The 23,197-nt window shown below is 41.6% G+C and overlaps 1 protein-coding gene across 2 annotated transcripts in view; it reads left to right on the top strand.

Moving 5' to 3' along the window:
• Positions 1-22,892, top strand: part of LOC140202616 (solute carrier family 13 member 4-like) — an 87,921-nt gene extending 65,029 nt beyond the window's left edge. The window contains exons 8-15 of one of the 2 annotated variants that reach the window (XM_072267674.1): positions 1,577-1,696; positions 9,520-9,621; positions 9,724-9,825; positions 10,063-10,169; positions 10,330-10,484; positions 11,080-11,241; positions 12,289-12,426; positions 19,662-22,892. In XM_072267674.1, coding sequence (XP_072123775.1) covers positions 1,577-1,696; positions 9,520-9,621; positions 9,724-9,825; positions 10,063-10,169; positions 10,330-10,484; positions 11,080-11,241; positions 12,289-12,426; positions 19,662-19,799 — 1,024 coding nt within the window. In that variant the 3' untranslated portion in view covers positions 19,800-22,892. Of the gene's footprint in view, positions 1-1,576; positions 1,697-9,519; positions 9,622-9,723; positions 9,826-10,062; positions 10,170-10,329; positions 10,485-11,079; positions 11,242-12,288; positions 12,427-15,553; positions 15,604-19,661 lie in introns of those variants that run through there. The other variant, XM_072267675.1, reaches the window with a different exon arrangement.
• The last annotated feature ends 305 nt before the right edge of the window (positions 22,893-23,197 follow it).

Raw genomic sequence — 23,197 nt, 5'->3', positions numbered from 1 at the left:
TAGTTGTGGCTATACTTCCCAATTTTAACTTGTTTCTGATTTTATTTTTCTCTCTCATCTATCTCTACCTGCCAGTTTTTACAGCAATTGTTACCTTGGCAACTTTAATGTGTCCCTTTTTTTGTTTCTTTCACCTCTCTATAATTTGTTTTTTCTCTCTCCGCAACATTTCAGTTCAGATGAAAGGCATTTGATCTGAACCATTGACTGTATTATTTCCCAAGGATGCTGCTTTCCTCATTTTCTGATTTTGGTTTGTTTGTGGCTGTGTGGCCCAAAAGGAGGACCTGCAACAATGCAACCTCTAGTTATCAGTAATTTAAGCTATGAATAAAGGGTGTGGGTTGTGGCCAGCTGCTCTAAATGCATCCTCCAGTGTTTAGCCAACATACTCAAATAAGTACCAAGCTTGCACAAAGCTCCTGTTAAGTCAGTGATGTGCAGAGTGCTGCTGAAGTCCAACTTTGGAGCCTGTTGTCCTGGGATTCTTCAGGATACCATGGAGAACCTGCCTTGTGGAGCAGTCAGCCCTTTAATATCAATGGGGATTCCCAGTCTAGAGTTTAAGTGGAAGAGGGCAAGTTATTTATTTTGTTTAAATTATTTCTTGGCAAAATAATATAGTTTATATTTTCTATATTTATAACATTGTAATAGTCTTAAAATTGTAATTATTTACAGCAATATTAAGTTGCCAACATTTTAAAAAAATGTCCTGAAGTTTTGGTTGGAGCTGAGGCTCAACGCACAGCTGGGATTGCTTTCCTGTCCAAGGCTGTTTGCGATGTTACAAGGGCAGGGCCTCAGCACTGTTCCTCCTCAAGGCTGGTCATCTCTGAGGCCTCACTACCACCTTGTCACCTGATCCCTTTGCAGAGGGCCAGCTCAGTTGTTGCCATGGCAGCCGTGAGCAGGCCTGGATCAGGTGCCATTAATTGGCTGCTGTCCAAGGATTTCCTGGCTACAAGTCTGCATAGGAGAGGTATGGAGGAAATCAGGTGGGACATTTTTAGTCACCACATCACCACTGAGCTCCTTTCCATTACACCTTGTACTCTGTCTGGGTAGCCTCCAACCTGAGAAGTTCCATTTCTCGAATTTTCACCATTCCCATTCTCGTTTCCCTCTCTCACCTTATCTCCTTACCTGTCCATCACCTCTCTCTGGTGCTCCTCCTCCCTCCTTTTCTTCCATGGTCTTCTCACCTCTCCTATAGATTCTCCCTTTTCCAGCCCTTTATCTCTTTCATCAATCAACTTCCCAGCCCTTTACTTCATCCCTTCTCCCTCTCCCGGTTTCACCTATCACCTACCTCCTTGTACTTCTTCCTCCCCTCCCCCCCCACCTTCTCACTCTGACTCCTCCTCTGCCTTTCCAGTCCCGATGAAGGGTCTTGGCCCGAAACATTGTTTACTCTTTTCCACAGATGCTGCCTGGCCAGCTGAATTCCTCCGGCATTTCGTCTCTGTTCCTTCCCCTTTTAGTTTGTGGTGAAAATTTGCGTTCGTGCATGTTTGATCTTGAAAGGTCTGTCTGCTGTTGGCAGTTCTGACATCCTGCTGTTTTTATTTCACAGTCGCTACCCTGAATCAAGATCTATCAACTTTGGCACATGGTTTGTTTTCAGCTTTCCTATTGCCATCATCATGCTGGTTATGACTTGGATCTGGATGCACTGGCTTTTCTTGGGATGCAAGTAAGCACAGAGTCCCAAACAAGTAAACCACATCTCTCACAAATACTGCAGGTGTTGATTTTGTCTGAGTAACTGCCAGGGTAGGGTATATCATGATCCCCTCCACCCACCTCCCGTTGTAGGATTTTATCCTTTGGCCTTACTGCATGCAACTTCATGGTGTGTGATAACTTAAAAGATGTGCTTTCTTTATGTTTCTTCAGTTGTTTTTGCACATTGGGTGTTTGACGGTCTTTTTTTTAATGGGTTCTATTGGGTTTCTTTTTGTTTTTTGGCTGCCTGTTAGGTGATGAATCTCAAGGTTGTATATAGTATATATACTTCGATAATAAATGTACTTTGAATTTTACCGTCAACAGCAGAGTTTTGCCCCTGTATTGTATTATCTGCTAAAACACTCTTTGCAATGATCAATTTACAATCTGTAGTCGGGAAAATGCTTGAAGCTGTCATTAAGGAAGAAATAGCGAAACATTTAGAAAGGAGTGGTTCCATTAGACCGACGCAGCATGGATTCAGAAAGGGCAGGTCCTGTTTGACAAACTTACTAGCGTTCTTTGAGGACATTATGAATGCAGTGGACAAAGAGGAACAGGTGGATGTCATATCCTTGGATTTCCAGAAGGTGTTCAATAAGGTGCTGCACAAGAGACTTGTAAATAAGATACGGATGCATGGAGTCGGAGGAAGTATATTGGCATGGATAGTGGATTGGTTTGCTGATGACACTAAACTGAGTGGAAAAGCAAATTGTACAGAGGATGTGGAGAGTCTGCAGAGGGATATAGATAGACTAAGTAAGTGGGCCAAGGTCTGGCAGATGGAATACAACGTTGGTAAATGTGAGATCATCCACTTTGGAAGGAGTAATAGAAGAGCAGATTATTATTTTAAATGATGAAAGATTGCAGCATGCTGTCGTGCCGAGGGACTTGGGAGTGCTTGTGCATGAATTGCAAAAAGTTGGCTTGCAGGTATAACAGGTTATTAAGAAGGCACACGGGATATTGGCCTTCATTCCTAGAGGGATTGAATTCAAGAGCAGGGAGGTCATGCTGCAACTATACAGGATACTGGTGAGGCTGCACCTGGAGTACTGTGTGCAGTTCCGGTCTCCATACTTGAGGAAGGATATACTGGCTTTGGAGGCAGTGCAGAGGAGGTTCACGAGTTTGTTTCCAGAGGTGAAGGGGTTAACCCATGAGGAGAGATTGAGTCGCCTGGGACTATACTCTTTGTAATTCAGAAGAATGAGAGGGAATCTTATAGACACTTACACAATTTTGAAAGGGATAGGTAAGGTAGAAGTAGGAAAGTTGTTACCATTGGTAGATGAGACTAGAACTAGGGGACATTGCCTTAAGATTCAGGGGAATAGATTTAGGATGGAGATGAGGAAAAACTATTTTTCCCAGAGAGTGGTGAACCTGTGGAATTCTCTGCCCAGGGAAGCAGTTGAGGCTTCTTCACTAAATATATTTAAGAAACAGTTAGATGGGTTTTTACATAGGGAATTAAGGGTTATGGGGAAAAAGCAGGTAGATGAGCTGAGTTTACGGACAGATCAGCCATTTTCTTATTGAATGGTGGGGCAGGCTCGATGGGCTGGATGGCTTACTCCTGCTCCTATTTCTTAAGTTCTTATGTTATTTCTTATGTTAACCAATAGAAGGCAGAGAATTGGTATAAATGGGTGTTTCTCCAGTTGGCAGTAAGTGTTGAGTGGGGTGCCACAGGGGTCGGTGCTGGGCCCGCAGCTGTTTACCATTTACATTGATGATTTGGAAGAGGGGACTGAGTGTAGTGTAGCAAAATTTGCTGATGACACTAAACTGAGTGGAAAAGCAAATTGTACAGAGGATGTGGAGAGTCTGCAGAGGGATATAGATAGGTTAAGTGAGTGGGCCAAAGTCTGGCAGATGGAATACAATGTTGATAAATACGAGATTATTCAGTTTGGAAGGAATAATAGAAGAGCAGATTATTTAAATGGTGAAAGATTGAAGCATGCTGTTGTGCAGAGGGACTTGGGAGTGCTTGTGCATGAATCGCAAAAAGTTGGCTTGCAGGTACAACAGGTTATTAAGAAGGCAAATGGAATGTTGGCCTTCATTGCTAGAGGGATTGAATTCAAGAGCAGGGAGATCATGCTGCAACTATAGAGGGTACTGGTGAGGCCGCACCTGGAGTACTGTGTGCAGTTCTGGTCTCCATACTTGAGGAAAGATATACTGGCTTTGGAAGCAGTGCAGAGGAGGTTCACCAGGTTGATTCCAGAGATGAAGGGGTTAACCTATGAGGAGAGATTGAGTCGCCTGGGAATTCAGAAGAATGAGAGGGGATCTTATAGAAACATACAAAATTTTGAAAGGAATAGATAAGGTTGAAGTAGGAAAGTTGTTTCCATTGGTAGGTGAGACTAGAACTAGGGGATATTGCCTCAAGATTCAGGGGAGAAGATTTAGGACGGAGATGAGGAGAAACTCTTTTTCCCAGAGAGTGGTGAATCTGTGGAATTCTCTGCCCAGGGAAACAGCTGAAGCTTCTTCACTAAATATATTTAAGATACAGTTAGATAGGCTTTTACATAGTAAGGGAATTGAGGGATATAGGGAAAAGGCAGGTAGATGGAGCTGAGTTTACGGACAGATCAGCCATGATCTTACTGAATGGTGGGGCAGGCTCGATGGGCTGGATGGCCAACTCCTGCTCCTATTTCTAACATTCTTATGTACAACGATGGAGGATTTGGAACAAGGCTCTGCTCGCCACTAAACACTATCTACTGTGAAATTACATTAAGGAACAATATCACAGTGTGCTTTGTACTCTATTTTAATACAGTTTTGAAATGGTAAAAGAACTCTCTGCTGTAAACATTTGTGTCTGTGTATTACTTGGGCTGTTATCTCAAGTACCTTGTTTACTGCCTGTGGATAAGTCTGCTTCTTAAACTAAGATAAACTGATAAACAGGAAGCCGCAGTCTCAGCCCATTCTTTGTATTTGGTTCTTTGATAGTGTAACTTGCCAATCTAGAAAACTAGCAAAGGTCAATCAACTTCTTTTTTTAAAAAAGCTGATATCACCCAAAATTGTCTGGCAGAACACTGAAGGTAAACACATGATTTGTGAAAACAAGTAGTTAGACCCTTTGCAGAATTCTGACTTCAGCAATAGATGTAACTATATATTTTTCACTTTAAAATTGCATTGGCACAGATTTTATTCTGAAGTTTCTTTTATAGATTTGAAGCAATAGACAAAATAAAAAGATCTCTTAGAAGTGATTATCGAAAAACTGTTAAAAAGAGTCCAAAAGTTTTGTTGTCTTCTCCCAGCCCAGCTGGGAGCCCAACAGTCACTAATGTAAATGTGATGACATATTTTGTCAATGTCTTCTCCAAAGTACCACACCACTATGGAGATGGCAATGTGTGATGCAGTAAAGTATTCCTGATATAGATGCTGCATTGAGATGGTCATGTTCTGCACTGCCACTAAAGTTTCAAGATAAATAGTTTCTTGTCATATGCATGATTACATATATGTACCAGTGCAATGCAAAGCTTACTTTCAGCTGCTGCACAGGCACATAGCATTAGAAATGTAACACAAGAAAAACAAAAATGAAATTTTAATGATACAGTTAAAAGAACACAACTAGAGCAAAAAAAAATCAAGTGTAGTGCAAACTTTTCAAAGTTTAAAGTAAATTTATTATCAAAGTACGTATATGTCACCATATACAACCCTGAGATCCATTTTCATGTTGGCATAATAAATTTGCTGAATAATAACCATATCAGAATCAATGAAAGGTTGTCCAACTTTGACATTCAGCCAGAGTGCAAAAGACAACAATCTGTGTAAATACAAAAATAGATAAATAATAAGAGTGATTAAGCAACAAATATCAACAGCATGAGATGAAGATTCCTTGAAAATGAGTCCATTGGTTATGGGAACATTTTAATGATGGGCCAGTGAGGTTGAGTGAAGTTATCCCCTTTGGTTCAGAGCCTGATGGTTGAGGACTAGTAACTGTTCCTGAAGCTGGTGATATGAGTCCAGAGGCTCCTGTATCTCCTTTCTGATGGCAGCAGTGAGAACAGGGCATGTCATGACTGGTAGGTTTCCTTGATGATGGATGCTGCTTTCCTGCAAGAGTGTTTCATTTAAATCTGCTCAATGGTGGGGAGGGCTTTACCCACGATGGACTGGACTAAACTGAATCACTACCTTTTGTTGGATTTCCCGTTCAGTGGCATTGGTGCTTCCATACCAGGCTGTGATGCAGCCAGGCAATATACTCTCCAATACACATCTATAGAAGTTTGTTATCATTTTAGATGTCGTACTAAATCTCTGCTAACTCCTAAGGAAGTAGAAGTGCTGCTGTGCTTTCTTCATACTTGCAGTTACGTACTGGGCCCAGGACAGGTCCCGCAAAATAATAATACTGAGGAATTTCAAGTTGCTGACCCCCAATGAGTGCTGGCTCATGGACCTCTGGTTCCCATCTGCTGAAGTCAATAATCAGCTTCTTGATCTTCATGACGTTGAGTAAGAGGCTGTTGTTGTGGTACCACTCAGCCAGATTTTCATTCTCCCTCCTATGTGCTGATTCATTCTCAACCTTGGTTTGGCCCACAACAGTGATGTCATCAGCAAACTGGAATATGGCACTGGATCTGTGCTTAGCCATACAGTCAAAGGTGGAAAATGAGTAGAGCAGGAGATGAAGCACACAGCTCTGTGGTGCACCTGTGCTGACAGAGATTATGGAGGAGATTAGATTATGAGGACACTCAGTCCCCTTTTACTGTCATTTAGTAATGCATGCATTAAGAAATGATACAATTTATTCCTCCAGAATGATATCACATAAACACAAGGCAAACCAAGACTAAAAAAACTGACAAAAAACACATAATTATAACATATGGTTACGACAGTGCAAAGCAATACCGTAATTTGATGAAGAACAGACCATGGGCATGTAAAAAAAAAGTCTCAAAGTCTCTGGAAAGTCCCATCATCTCACGCAGACGGTTGAAGGGAGAAACTCCCTTCCATGAGCTTCCAGTGCTGCAAACTTGCCGATGCAGCATCCTGGAAGCACCCCAACCACAGTCCGACTCTTGAGTCCATCCGAAAACTCCGAGCCTCCGACCAGCTCTCCGACACCGAGCACTGGGCACCATCTCTGCCAAGCGCTTCAACCCCAGCCCCAGCGGAAACAGGCAATAGGCAAAGCCAAGGATCTGGAGCCTTCCCCTCCGGAGATTCTCGATCGCACAGTAGCAGCGGCAGCGAAGCAGGCATTTCAGAAGTTTCTCCAGACGTTCCTCCGTGCTTCTTCACATCTGTCTCCATCAAATCAGGATTGTGCATGGCATCCTACTTCACAAATAAGATATCATTCGGAGCTGCTTCGCGTTCTACTTTGTGCCGCCATCTTCTCCTCCAAACTGACTGGGGTCTACAAGTGAGGAAATCCAGAATCTAATTGTCCAAGAAGGTATTGAGGCCAAGGTCTTGGAGCTTATTTATTAATTTTGGTAGGATAATGGTATTGAATGCTGGGCAGTGGTCAATAAAGAGCATCATGATGTATGCATCTTTGCTATCCGGATGTTCCAGGGTTGAGTGAAGAGCTAATGAGATGGCATCTGCTGTGGACCTGCTTCTCCGGTAGGCAAATTAGAGCGGATCCAAGTTGCTTCTCAGGCAGGGCTTGATATGTTTTATCACCGACTTCTCAAAGCACTTCATCACTGGGTGATAATCATCAAAGCAGGCCACCGCATTCTTTTTGGGCACCGGTATAATTGAAGCCTGCTTCAAGTAGGTGGGTACCTCAGTCTCATGAGGCGAGAGGTTAAATATCTCGGCGAACACTCCAACCAGTTGATCAGCATAGGTCTTTAGTACTTGGCCAGGTACCCCATCTGGGCTGATGCTTTTCGTGGGCTCATCCTCTTGAAGGCTGCTCGCATGTGGGCCTCAGAGACTGAAATCACAGGATCATCGAGGGATGTGGAGTTCTTGATGGTTCCTCCCATGTTTTTTCGGTCAAAGTGAGCATGGAGCGTTCAGCTCATCTGGAAGCGAAGCCCTGCTGTTGCTTGATTTAACTTTATAAAAGATGATAGTATTCCATAAATTGTATAGTTTTTCAACACTGAAGTAGTGACTAGGGTTGTGCTGGTTGGTTCAAGATACTATATACTTTATTGCCGCCAAACAATTGATACTAGAACGTACAATCATCACAGCGATATTTGATTCTGCGCTTCCCGCTCTCTGGATTACAAATCAATAGTAAATATTAAAAATTTAAATTATAAATCATAAATAGAAAATAGAAAAATGGAAAGTAAGGTAGTGCAAAAAAAAAACTGAGAGGCAGGCCGTTTGAAGGGAAGTAGCTGTTCTTGAACCTAGTGGTGTGAGACTTCAGGCCTTTGTTCCTTCAGCCTGATGGTAGGTGTGAGAAGATGCCATAGCCAGATGGTGGGGATCTTTCATGATAGATATTATTCTCTTGTTGCACCACATGTAGGTTCTTCTAGTGTTGAGGTGGGATGTGCCCATGATGAATCCTACCACACTCTGCAACACCTTACATTCCTGCACAAATGAATCGTCATACCTTGCCATGATGGAACCAGTCAGGAAATGATCAGCAGTACTTTCACCACATGCAAAGTTACACTTTTACTGCACTTTGCCTATCCATGGATGTAGTATTTCAGGAGAGCAATGGGAGGTTTTGCTGCTATTTCCATTTGGCTTTATTCAATGTACCTCTGCATGGGAGACAGATTTCCCAATCTAAGGTTCTTATTATGCCATGAAGAAGAGAGCTAGAGCAACTGCACATACCTAGAGTCAGGTTTCAAAGAGGAGTTCCTCCACATGTGCTGAATTCCACTCACCAGCCTTGAGAAGTCTAGAAAATGTTCAATAGGATTTTCTGCTCATCAGATCATATCAGCATATGTTTCCCCTGTGACTCTTGGAGGAATATGTAAATAGATACATAGAACTCACTTCCATTAGGAGAGCACAGTGTTTATACCAGCCCCAGTCGCTGCTGTCAGAATGCATCGCTGAAGTATTTTTACCATTTTGGGCTCAGCCAGGGGTTTCTATATCTGAGTCCTACAGAATTCAATCCAATTCTAGATGAATTTATTTATAGGAAATACAAGTAACACAACAGTTTTGCAAGAAGACTGATTTGCTATGATACATCCTCTGTTTGCAATTAGCAAATCTTTTTTTGGAAATACAATCATAATGAAAGAACAAGAAGCAGGTTACATTGTGAAAAGCATTATCATTGAATGGAATGTAACCAAAAGCCGATTTGTTGTTTCAGGCACAGACTGCTCACTTTAGGGTGCGAACTACCAAAGTGCTGAAAATCTTTGAGAACTTCAAGTTTAATTTTACTAATGTTTTTCTGTATAGTATAAACAAACCAGTGCCATCACATATCATCAATTATATACCTTCCTCAGCTTTTCTGTCCATTAAAATTCATCCAAGAATTTTTGGTAAGTCTTCACTCTGGACAAAAGAGCTCTGTATGAATGAATATTTAGAAACCTAAGGCTCTATATTCTACTCGGTTTAATATCACCTCAGATACTAAGATAATTTCCAGTCTCTAAAGGAATCAGTGATTTAATATCACCAATGGCATTGTTCTATACATATTGACTCTACATAAAGGGGTAAAAATGTCTCCCATCGGATAGAACAGATGACAATTCACTTCATTACATCACTTGAATAAATCTTTTGTTACAGCTTTAAGGAAACTTGTTCTCTGAGCAAAAAGAGAAAGACAAAACGTGAGGAGGTGTCTGAAAGGAGAATTCAAGAAGAATATGAGAAATTGGGGCCATTCAGGTAAGGGGGAAATTGTTGCTGCCTCTTTTAGAATGGAGCCAATATTTGGCATTAAAGTTTCTCAAAATAGAATTACATTCATTCAACTTTAATGTTTTTCAGCTATCCTGAGATGGTGACAGGGATCTTCTTTGTATTGTTGACATTATTGTGGTTTACTCGGGAACCTGGGTTTGTTCCAGGATGGACATCACTCTTTGAGAGGTAAGGATGGGGTTCAATGAATAACAAAGGCTTTTCAACATCAGCATTGACTTGATTATCTGTCTCTGCTTTTGCACCATATCCACTGTCACATGCGTCCAGTGCCCAGATCCACAATCATAGCATATGACAAATTACCTTTTTTTTTTGGATGGTTGTAATGGCTGCTTTGTGTAGACTCTATCCAATGAATCCTTTCTCTCAGTATTGTCTGAATGTTGATTCCTTTCCTTCTAGAAAAGGCTATAGGACAGATGCCACTGTGTCCATTTTCCTGGGCTTTCTTCTCTTCTTGATTCCTGCTAAGAAACCATCTTTCTCCTGTTTTGGTGAGGAGGACAATGGTGAGTTCTGATGAGTGAATTGCTGGCCTCTTCACAGTCTGCCACCAGCTTCTCCATGCCACGTAATTGATTGAAGTAATGACACTGGAAATGTGACTGATGGAGAGTGAGTGGGGAGGTGCTGAGATAGATTTAAACTTGATCATTTGTCCTTGTGCAGATGTGGAAAGTGCAAGGGACTTAAAGAATCTGAAGAAATCAAAGGAACACAATCTCCTAGCACCACTGATAAACTGGAAAGACTTTCAGAAACACATGCCCTGGGAGATTGTCATCCTTGTTGGAGGTGGATATGCCTTAGCTGCAGGCTGCAAGGTAAAGAAGGGCACGAGAGACAATAAGTGCTTAATGTGCTTCAAAACTGTGTTCATTATGCATGGGCACGCGGAATCTCATAGAGGCTAACCTGTAAGCAAAAGGCAAGTGAGCTTGGACTGGCACAGACAGTTGTTGAAAGTTGTTGCTTTGCACCACTGAAAGTGATGAGATAATAGAAAACTCTTTTGGTCCTACCAAACTACTCAACAAGCCTGTAAGATGCTTTCATAAACCACAACTAAATTGATGAAATAACTCAATGCCCGCTGTAAGGGAGGTAAAATGAAACGTATCTCTTCATATAATATTGGGCGTCCTGCTGGCTGAACCTATGGATAGGAAGGAACATTTGGGGAATGGATTATCCTGATCAGGTGAAGTATTCCTTACTCCAGGAGTGTACATAGAGGAAGCTGTTTGTCAGTTGTCCAGTCCAGCAGCTAACTATTTGAACTGTTAGTTGTGTTGTATAATTATGATTTAGGTGTTTTATACCATCATATAGTCTTCGTGCTTCCTGAGTAGGGGTTTGTTTTTCACAATCTCCATTGCAAATACAACACTTCATTGAATTTTGGCTTTTTCCCCTCAGGTGTCTGGCCTATCAGAGTGGATTGGACGTCAAATGGAACCAATGAGTAATCTCCCGCCATGGGCTGTTACGTTAATTGCATGCCTTTTGGTGTCTGTCGTCACTGAATTTGCGAGTAATCCAGCTACCATCACAGTTTTCCTGCCTATTCTCTCCACTTTGGTGAGCCTATACTAAGCAGTGGCCATGTATGCTCTAATTATCCTGTAAGATATTGAACTACGATGCTCCAGTTGCCACTTTTTGCAAATATGGGAACACTGAATCGATCATTCATCCCTTCGATCTTGTTCCACCATTCAATTAGATCATGATTGAGCCACAGCCTAATGCCATCTCCTTGCTTATGCCCCAGCTGTTAATATGCTTGCTTAAAACAAATTATCAATTTCATTTTTGGTGTGTTCGGATTGGCTGAGCCTTGGTAACTCTTTCAACAGAGGATTGCAGCCCTATTCGGGTTCAGATCTTGATGTGCAATGGGGTAAACTAAATAATGTCAACATAGCTCTTTCACCTTTTATCGGGCCCATGAGTTCACATGAAAATAAAATGTAAAATGTATTGCATTCTTGGGAGTTGGCTCTCAGAAAAGTACTAACAACATTTAAGAAAAAGTTAATAATAAAATAAAAGCTCCTGTTCGTGTCTGAGGCTTCTGACATGTTTTGCAGTGAAACCTGCTCGAAACTAAAATAATTTTCTCACTGAGGAACTGAAGTGGGGTATACCTTTGTGAGATGTACATGCACAGGTTTAAATTTGACAGCTGAGAATATTAGGGTTGTGTGCACCCACAGTTAAAGCAGGAAACTTGCTATTGTATCAGTGGAGAGAGTCTATGGGAGAGAATGTTCAGCACGAGAAGATGCTGTTGTGTGTGAGAGAGTTAGCAAAGCCCTCTCCCACAGGGTGGTGGTCTCCTTTTAAAGAATTCCATTTCATTGTGTAACATGTCACCAAGGCTAGAAATGGTTTTCTTCATTGCTGTGGCATTTGAAATCTTTTAAAGTAAAAGAGGAGTTGGGAAGTTTCTGCTCCATTGCACCAGCCAGTGATTTCTGAGGCAGAAGTTACATTATCCTGCTCCCTCCCAGACTCTGAAAGCAAACTTTAGTTTTTTTTTATATTATTCTTTACATAAGCAATAAGTTACTCCTGGAACATTATTACTTTGTCCTTAACACTTGCTTTCTGTTTTCCTTGTAGTCTGAGACGCTGCAGATAAACCCGTTGTACACATTGATACCAGCCACAATGTGTGTGTCATTTGCTGTGATGCTGCCTGTTGGTAATCCTCCAAATGCCATTGTCTTCAGCTATGGGCACTGCCAAATTCAGGACATGGTAAGGCACATCTGGGCCTGAATTTCACTCTTGGTTATACGATATACCAAGTTCAATCACACATTGAACTTTGAACTCTGCTTCCAATATGTTGAGTATTTACCACTTCTGCTTTACAAGCAGAGAGGGAGGAAAGGGAATGAGTGATCAAGACCTTACTTTCTCCAAGTGAATCAGATGTAATGATGGAAACTTGGTTATTACTTTACAGCTAAGGTGATGAACTTCCATTTGAAATTATTTAGAACATAGAACATGGTTCAGGCCCTTTGGCCCATAATGTCATGCTGACCTTTTTAACCTATTCCAAGATCAATCTAACCCTTCCCTCCCACATAGGCATCCAATAAAATATGATTTTGAAATTATATTTTGTATCTTAGAGGGGGCTTCCAAATTGCCAAAATTGTAAGTAACTCCAATGTAGATTGGGCTAGTAGCAATACTTTAGAGAAAGAATTCCTGAAGGATAGAACAATAATAGTACTTGTTTTCAGCCTATACTGAGCATAGCTACTTGTATAGTGGTTCAGGAAGCAAGCCACTAGATTAAATATTGAAATAGTTTGTATCACATATTTGTGTACTGGTGTTTTTGTTGCCATTCTATTTGATACAGTTTATCTGCAACTCCAACTCATCCAGTGTATACCTTCACACAGAGGGAGAACTCAGAACCGATCCCAACAACCAACGGAATGGGTTGCAGATGGCAGTAAAGAAAACAATTCGCAGATTTAGAATTATTTTCATTGAAACTTTCTGTCAGGACTGGACAAACTAGATGCAGGAAAGATGTCACCATTGACGGGTAGGGCTGCAGACAGCGATCACTGTCCAAGTATTTGAGGTAGACCACCTGGGAAATGTTGAGGAGGAGAAATGTCTTCTCCAAGAAAGTGGAGAACTTTGGAATTCTCTGCCATAGAAGGTAGTTGAGGCAAAGACCTCAACTGTGCTTTTAAAAAGTTATATATAGTACAGATAGTTAAGTTCACCGGATGTTGGGAAAAGGAACAAGAAAAACCTGGATGATCAGCCATGCTCATAATGAACAGCAGAATAGACTCAATGGCTGAATGCCTATCTCTGCTCCAAATTTGTATGTTTCTCTGCTAATCTCTTACTCTGACACCGATATTTCTCACTGTCATCTGCTATTCCATCATCCTTTCATGACTGGTACAGTGGTGGAGTCAAATTTATTAAAGTATGTCTAGGTTACCATGAACAAACATGATAATTATCTTGCAAGCATTTAGAGAAAAATAAAAACAATAGAATTTACAAAAAAAAACTGTGGAGTCATAGAACACTACAGCATGGAAACCATCTAGTCCATGCTGAACCATTTAATCTACCTACTCCCATCGGCCTGCACCAGGATCATAGACCTCCATACCCATACTATCTATGTACCTATTCAAACTTCTCTTAAACATTGAAATTGGGCTTCTATGCACCACTTGTGCTGGCAGCTCATTCCACACTCTCACAATCTCCTGAGTGAAGACGTTTCCCCTCGCGTTCCCCTTGAACTTCTCACCTTTCACCCTTAACCCATGACCTCTGGTTGTAGTCTCATCCAACCTCAGTGGAAACCTGCTTGCATTTACCCTATCTATACCCTCATAGTTTTGTATACCTCTATAAAATCAACTCTCAATTGTTTACATACTAGTGAATAAAGTCTTAATCTATTCAACCTTTCCCTATAACTCAGGTCCTCAAATCCCAGCAACATCCTTGTAAATTTTCTCTGCACCCTTTCAGTCTTATTTACATCTTTCCTGTAGGTAGGTGACCAAAACTGGACATAATACTCCAAACTAGGCCTCACCAATGTCTTACACAATTTTAGCAAAACATCCCAACTCCTCCACTCAGGTGCTTTGATTTACAAAGGCCAATGTGCAAAAAGCTTTCTTTAAAACCTGATCTACCTGTGACTCCACTTTCAAGGAAATATGGATCTGTATTCCCAGATCCCTCTCTTCTACCACATTCCTCAGTGCCCTACCGCTCACCGTGTAAGACCTACCCAAGTTGGCTGCATTTCACACTTGTCTGCATTAAATACCTTCTGCTGATTTTCCGGCCTATTTTTCCACCTGGTCCAGATACCGCTGCAAGCTTTGATATTCTTCCTCATTGTGTACTATGCCCCCAATTTTGATGTTATCTGCAAATTTGCTGATCCAGTATACCATATTAGCACCACCTATCTTTGTATCACCTGCAAACTTGGCCACAAAGCCATCAATTCCTTCACCCCAAATCATTGATAAGTAAGATGGACAGAAGTGGTCCCAACACCAACCCCTGCAGCACATCACAAGTTTCCAGCAGCCAACCAGGAAAGGCCTTTATTCCCACTCTTTGCTCCTGCCAATCAGGTAATCTGTTATCCATGCTAGTACATTTCTTGTAATACCATGGGCTCTTGTCAAGCAGCCTCATGTATGGCACCTTGTCAAATGCCTTCTGAAAATCCAAATAAACAACATCCACTGACTTTGTCTATCCTGCCTGATATTTCCTTAAAGAATTTAGATTATGAGAACGCTCAGTCCTCTTTTATTGTCATTTAGAAATGCATACGTGCATTAAGAAATGATACAATATTTCTCTGGAGTGATATCGCAGAAAACAGGACAGACCAAAGACTAACACTGTCAGAACCACATAATTATAACATCTCGTTACAGCAGTGCAAAGCAATACCATAATTTGATAAAGATCAGACCATAGGCACAGTTAAAAAAAGTCTCAAAGTCCCGAGTCGATTGACTCCCGAATCCCCGATAGCAGCGGCAAAAGGGAGAAACTCCCTGCCATAAACCTCCAGGCACCGTCAACTTGCCGATACCTTGGAAGCAGCCGACCCCAGCCGACACTGAGTCCATCCATCCGAAAACTCCGAGCTTCCGACCAGCCTCCCAAGCGCCATCCTCTGCCGAGCGCCTTCGCCCTCTCTCCGGCCACTGAAACACGCAAAGCCGAGGATTTCTGGGCCTTCAGCTCCGGAGATTCCGGTTACCACACAGTAGCAGCGGTAGTGAAGCGGACATTTCAGAAGTTTTCCAGATGTTCCGCTGTGCTCTCATGTCTGTCTCCATCAAATCAGGATTGTGCACGGTCCCCTACTTGACAGATAACAGACATCACCACCGAAGTGGCCGCACGCGCTGTCGTCACGCCGCCATCTTCTCCCCCCTCCCAGGAGGATTTGTCATGTAAGTTTTCTTCTTTCGAATACCGTGCTGATTATAGCCTATTTTATCATGTCCTCCAAGTACGCTGAAACTTCATCCTTAATAATGATCTCTGACGTCCTTCCAATCACTGGTCAGGCAAATTGACCTCCCTCCCTCGTTATAGATTGGAGCAATGTTTGCAATTTTCCATTCCTCAGGAACCATTCTAGTGATTGTTGAAAGAGCATTACTAATGCCTCCACAGTCTCTTCAGATGCTTCTTTCAGAATCATGGTATGTAGTCCATCTAGTCCAGGTGAAATATCTACCTTCAGACCTTTCAGCTTCCCAATCACCTTCTCCTTAGTAGTACAGTGACACTCACTTCTGCCCCTTACACTCTCATTTCTGGCATTTTGCTAGTGTCTTGCACAGTGAAGACTGATGCAAAATACTTATTCAGTTCATCCGTCATTTCTTTGTCCCCCATTACAATCTTTCGAATGTCATCTCCCTTTTACTGTTTATATATCTAAAGAAACTTCTTTGTATCCTCTTTTATATATTGGTTAGCTGCCCTTCATTTTCATCTTTTCTCTCCTTCTGGTTTTTTAGTTGCCTTCTACTGGTTTTAAAAAGCTTCCCAATTGTCTACCTTCCTACTAATTTTTGCTATATTGTATGTCCTGTCTTCAGCTTTTATGATGTCTTTGATTTCCCTTGTCAGCCATAGCTGCCTTATCCTCCCTTTAGGATACTTCTTCATCTTTGGAATGTACCTTTCCTGCGTCTTCTGAATTTCCATCAGAAAAACCATAAGACTATAAGACAGAGGAGCAGAATTAGGCCATCTGGCCCATCGAGTCTGCTCTGCCATTCAATCATGACTGATCCTTTTTTCTATCTCCTCCTCAACCTCAGTTCCTGGCCTTCTCCCCTGTCTGACACCATCCCTGCTAGCATTCCCTTCTAAACAGTTTTGGCTAGCTCCTCTTCCATGCCTTTGATCCACTGTAACAATGTAATTAAATCTGATTCTGATGCTGGTGCACCTGATTTTACCTGCACTGTCTCAAACTGCAGGGTAAATTCTATCATATGATGACCAAGTTTTCCCAAGTGTTCCTTATCTTAAGCTCCCTAATCTAATCTGGGTCATTACATACCACCCAATCTAGAATTGCCCTTCCCCTAGTGGGCTCAACCACAAGCTGCTCTAAAAAGCCAATTTACAGAAATTGTACAAATTCCCTCTCTTCGCATCCAGCACCAGCCTAACTTTCCCCCATGATTATTGCAACATTGCCCTTTTTACATGCTTTTTCTATCCCCCATTGTACTTTGTAGCCCACATCCTGGCTACTGTTTGGAGGCCAGTATATAACTGCCATCAGGGACATTTTACCCTTTCAGTTTCTTAACTCCCCCACAAGGATTCTACTTCTGATCTTGTATCACTTCTTTCTAAGGATTTGATTTCATTTTTTTGTTTACCAAGACAGCCACCCCACCCCTCTGCCTAACTGTCCTTTCTATACAATGTGTATTATTGGATGTTGAACTCCCAACAATGATCTTCTTTCAGCCACAACTCAGAGATGCCCACAACAACATACCTGCCAATCTCTAACTGTGCTGCAGGATCATCTACGATATTCTGTATATTGCGTGCATTCAATTATTACACCTTCAGTCCTCGTTTTGATATTGGCCCCCTGTTACATTTTAACCCATCCCACTGAATGCAATTATGCCCTATCATTTTCCTGTCATTCTTCATAGTCTCATTCCACATTGCATCTAGTTGTACAGTATACCAACTGCCCCATCCTCAGCCCTATCTCTCCGGTTCCCATCCCCCTGCAAAATCGGTTTAAACTCTTCCCAGCAACTCTAGCAAACCTGCCCTCAAGGATATGTGCCCCCCTCTGGTTCAGGTGTAACCCGTCCTTTTTTTCATAGGTCATACTTTCCCCAGAAGAGGTTCCAGTGATCCAGAAATCTGTAGCTGTCCTCCCTTCACCAATTCCACACATTCATCTGCCTAATCATCCTATTCTTACTCTCAGTGGCACAGGCAGCAATATATAGATTACTACCCTGGAGATCCTACTTTTCAGTTTTCTGCCTAACTCCCTATATTTTTTTTTCAGAACCTCCTCCCTTTTCCTATTTATGTCATTGGTACCACTATGTACCACAACTTCTGGCTGTTTACCTTTCCCATTTAGAATACCATTGACTCGATCTGAGACTTCCCTGACTCTGGCACCTAAGAAGCAAACTGGTGTCTCAATCACGTCCACAGTATCTCCTGTATTTAATCTAACTAAGGAATATTCAGTGCCAGAGACTCAGTTGCTACGGTATTCCCATGGTAGGTTGTCCCACCTCAACAATATCCAAAGCGGTATATGTATAATTGAGGGGAACAGCCACAGGGGTACTCTGCACTGCTTGCCTATTCCCTTTTCCTTTCCTGACAGTCACCCAGGTACCTGCCTCCTGCAACTTAGGGGTGGCTACCTCCCTGTAGCTACTGTCTATCACCTCCTTATTTTCCCATATGAGCCAAAGGTGCAGCTCCAGTTTCTTAACACTGTCTCTAAGGAGTTGCAGCTCAGTGCACTTCATACAGATGTAGTTATCAGGGAGATTTGGAGGTCTCCCAGAGCTCCCACATCTCACAAAGAACATGCCACTACCTCCAGACCCATTCTCAGCATGCTAGCTATGTACTAACAGACTTTAAAAAAACTTATTAGAAACTCACTTAGAACCTCCAACTGCCTAAGCCTTTTGAGCCAAAGCTGGACCACTCTGACACTGCCCCACTCCAATGTGGCCACTCAGCTTACACTGCCTTTCTTTTTATTGGTCCTGCACTAATTGCAACCCGCCGAACAAGAGCCGAAAAATATCCAAGCTCTTTTTAAAACTTGCACTCCGTAGCCAACGAACCACCTTTTGCACTGATTGCAGCCTGCCTAGAAGCACCGAAATACATAAACAAAGTGCAAAAGAAAACAAATTGTGCAAATAAAAGAAGTGCTAAATTAATAAGTTGTAGAGTCCTTGAAAGTGAGTCTATAGATTCTGGAATCAGTTCAGAGTGTTCAGACCTATACCTCTTGCCTGATGGTAGTAGTGAGAGAAGAGCATGAACTCGTACTCATGTCCATTGTAATCCTTTGGTTCAACAAGTGCTGTAAGTCATCTCGCCATTTGTACCAACAGTAAGAGGCTGTAGCAACATAAAAAGCTGGAGGAACTCAGCAGGAGTATAGTCAAAGTTTCGGGCTGAGACCCTTCATCCAGTTCTGATGAATTGTCTTGGCCCGAAACATCAGCTTTTCCATAGATGCTACCTGGCCAGCTGAGATCCTGCAGCATTTTGTGTGTGTGTGTGTTTGCATGTTGCTTGGATTTCCAGCATCTGCAGATTTTCTCTTTTTCTCTGCAAATGGTTGTGGGTGTAACTGGAATTTGCATGCCCATCTTTGTATACTAGATCTTGTGCTCAGAGCCTTTGGCAGGGATATGGGGAAAGTCCACTGTTGATTCAAAGGGCAGATATACTAGCAATAATTACCCTGGGTAATGTGAGTTTTTCCGATAGGAACAGCCCCAATGTGTGCAATGTGTGTATTCGAACAGGATGTGAACAGTGCACACAACTACATTTGCATGTAATTGTTTTTGGCTATCCTGAGCATAGCTTCCTGTGTAATGGCTCAACTAGCAGGCCCCGAGGTTAAATGGTGAATGGCTTTTAGTCCCATGTTTGTGTACTGTTGTTTCTGTTACCTCTCTGATTTCACACTGTTTGTCAGCAGCTTTAGTTCATTCAGTGTGTGTACTCACATAGAGGGAGAACACCGAACTAGTGACGATATTTGTCGTCAGTGTGGGTTGCAGGCTGAATCTACTGTGAATCAGAACTATTTTGCTGGTGACTTTTGACTTGGAGATCTGAATGGTGAATTAAATGCTTTCCCAGGATGGTGCCTATACTAAAGTCCCACTTCTCTGTTGCAGGTGAAAGCTGGTTTCGGAGTGAACGTGATTGGGGTGGTCGCTGTGATGCTGGCCATCACCACCTGGGGATTTCCTCTCTTCCAGCTGGATCAGTTCCCAAAGTGGATCACAGCCAGCAACACAACAAGAGGCTTTTAGTCATGAGAGGTGGAACCAGAGGTGCAGGGAGAGTGCACAGCAGCCTGGGAAACATTTGATTATGGGTGGCCAACTAAAGAAGGGATCCAATGCAGCGAGAATCATTACCCCAGAATACATGATTCAGGAGTGCGAGGTGGAACCCATTCTGACTTGGCAGCTTTCAAATCAGGAGCATTTGTTTTAGCGGTTTGAGGATTTTTCAGGGTTTGTTTTTATTCTGTCTTTGGGAAATATTCATTTGGGCATGGAATTTTAAAGTTTATCTCAAAAAAATATTTGTTTTTGCTAACTATTTCTTCCAAAGGCTATCGTTCCTACAAAAAAATTATCCTATTGCCTTTAGCAGTTCCTAGCCAGCAGGCAGATCAATCATCATGTAAGAACAAGACAAACGAGTGGCCAATTTAGCCTTTCAAGCCATACTGGATCATAGTCTTCCAACAAGGTTTGCTTAATGACAATCAGGAGCAAGAACCTTGGTGACTTTTCACTTTCAAACCTCAGAAAACAAGTTGATCATTATTTTTACCACCACTAAACCTTCAGAGCTATCAGTCTCTAACGGCAACAGCTATATCTGGTTCTGTACCACACTTTGCTGCCACTTTTGATTTGCTATCTTTTATTGATGGAGCAAATGGCTTTTATTTGCAATGGATGAAAGTGCTAATTATTCCCTATTGAACAGTGAGCACCGTGAGTCCAAATCCCTGCGATGATTTTGTGTGCGTGTATGTGTGTGCGTGCGTGTGCGTGCGTGTGCTGCATGCACTATGAAAGCTTTCATAACATTTCAGAGAATGCTGGCAGGAGCACTGGCTATGAGAGAGAGAGAAGCCACCCTTTCTCACAGTGCTACTGTCTCCCTGTTGAAGGTGGTTTTGCAGTGCACACACCGGACTGCCATGGGATCCAGAGCTGACAAACTGTTTCAAATTTGGTCATTGTATCAATAAATGAATGATATCTGATGGCAAATTCTGTCAGAGCATAGCTTCTCTCAAAGTCCTTCTGTGCAACAACAAGATTGTGCCACTGCAGATCCAAGATTGCAGTATTTCTCAAAAACAAATCAATATTTGTCTTTGCTTTTTTAAAAAAATGCAGACTAATGTAAAGAATAAACCTGTAGTACAAACTGCAGTTACCATTTCAGTCATACATGTTGGGACAATTTTATTAATGTACCTCAGTTCATAATGGCTATAACACAGTTTTAATTTATGAATAATGGGAGACTGGCTAATGAAATGCTAGGCTTCAATGTGAAGGTCACTTTTCTGTATCAGTTCTAATGCAAAAATGAGTCTTAAATCTTTCTCCATTTGGACAGAGCACAAAATGGCCTCATCTTACACTCATTTGGAGCAGTAATTTCATAGAAATGGCTTGTATAAAGATTTGGGAGATGGGTTATTGGTCCAGTAGAGGTGACCTTTTGAAGTTATGGCTGAGGCAGAGTGTTGAGAGTAAAGCAAAGGTAAATGGCTTTAAGTATTGGGGGAGCACATCTAACTCAGTTCTTTAAAGTACAGAGCCTCTTCATTCTCTAGTGTTAATATGTTTCACCACAGTCATAAATTTCCATCGTTCCAATGTATTTAAAATTTACTTATGAAATATGTGAGTTTTGGGCTGTAATGTTTTGAAGCTCCTAATCACCGAGAAGCGGCCGTTAAGGTGTACTCGGGAAACAAGGGAACATCTGTCCTCTTCAGTTTAATCTTTCTACAAACTTTTGCTGGATAAAAGTTTACCTATTAAAGATATCCTATCCCACCAAAAAACAGTAGTTCCATTGTTCTCAAAATTCCATCAAATGACAACATGTACATCTCCATACCGAAAGGACAGCTTCCGTAAACTGTGAATTATTAATTAGCAAATATATATTGGTGATTTATTGGTCAGCACCTGTAGGCATATTGGAGAAATAAGCAACAAGAAATAAGCAAGTTGACTGGACACCATCATTAGAATCAAATTATTGTGTCAAAGTTACCTGGGCTGCCGCAGGTCACCATGTACTGTTGGCTAAATGAGCTCTAGTGAGTGTTCTATTTACGTAACACCCTACGGGTTAGCTACAAGCATTGCTTGTGAAGCTCCTGCTACTTCCAATTCTAGCCTACTCTCTTCCAGTGTTGTTAGTTAAAGGCAGGAACAGATTATTTCACAATGTTCTAAGTAGTTGAGGTGGCTGCCAGTAGTTTTAATTCACCCCTCAGGTCTAATTCCAGACTCATCAGAAAAGATAGAAGTAAGGTTTTATTTGCTGTTAGTTCCTCAGAAGTAAACCCTCTCCACGAGCTCACTGCTTCAGATCTGCACATAGTATCATGAGTGTGTTACTGTGATATTAAATCTGCCTTGTTTGACAAAGAGGATCTTACATGTGACAATGAAGTCCATTATCCCAAAAGATCTGTGTCTACACTATCATTAGTGAAAGTTAAAGGACTCATTGTACTCCTGGCCCACAGTGGATATTGTTCACTCTGCAGAGTCGATCTTTTCATTTTTGTAGCCTTGAATACAAGGTCTCTCGTCACAGCACTGAAACGTTGGTTCTATCGAGCAGCTTACCACACTTTGTCATAGATTCAGCATTAGAACCAGAGGAGCCACCTATATTCCTTCCATTCTTGCGCTCGTTCCATCCCTTCAAAATCCACAGACTGCATAATAATAAAAAAAAGAAAAAAATAATCATCTTTGGCCACCAAGTACTAAATGTCGATGGGTATTTCAGCCACTGGGTGCATAGACCTTTTCCATAATCTGTCCTTTAAATTATGTGGAACCAAATATTGGGAATGAGATAATGAGACCAGTGTTTTCACACCAAATTAGTGCTATTGACCATAGATAGATCTCTTCCCACAGGTTCCACAGTTCTTCCTTACATCAAAAACAACCAGCCTCTCCTGGAAATTCAAAATTTGCTTTTTCTCCTGAATACGTGATTCTGCCGTAGGAATGTAAATTGAAACTGGAATAAAGGAGCCAAACTGCCTTGCTCTCTTTGAAATTTGCACATGATTTCTTTATTTTTTTGGAAGCTCAATAAAGATCTGTAATTGCAAACTATCCTTCAGTTTGAACGTTTGTTGATTTGCAATCATCACATGAATGTTCTTGGCGTGATCTGATGTGTGAATGTACAGATTGTTTGACTGATGCTCTTCACCTCACCTTTAGGGTATTACTGCCTGATTAAGCTCTCTTTGTTCCAGTATGCACACTATATTTAACTTAAAGATGGTCATTTCCAATTTGATTTTGTGTAAGGTAATGAGAAGACTCATGGTTAAGTTTTGAAGACTTCATAAAGAATGAAAGCATGAATCAATAAAAGGAAAAATTCAATATTCTGTCATTAAATATTTGCGTGA

Source organism: Mobula birostris, chromosome 9 (assembly GCF_030028105.1).
Source record: "Mobula birostris isolate sMobBir1 chromosome 9, sMobBir1.hap1, whole genome shotgun sequence".
NCBI lineage: Eukaryota > Metazoa > Chordata > Chondrichthyes > Myliobatiformes > Myliobatidae > Mobula > Mobula birostris.
Note: the sequence above shows the minus strand (reverse complement) of the source record. Positions and strands in the feature narration are given on the sequence as shown.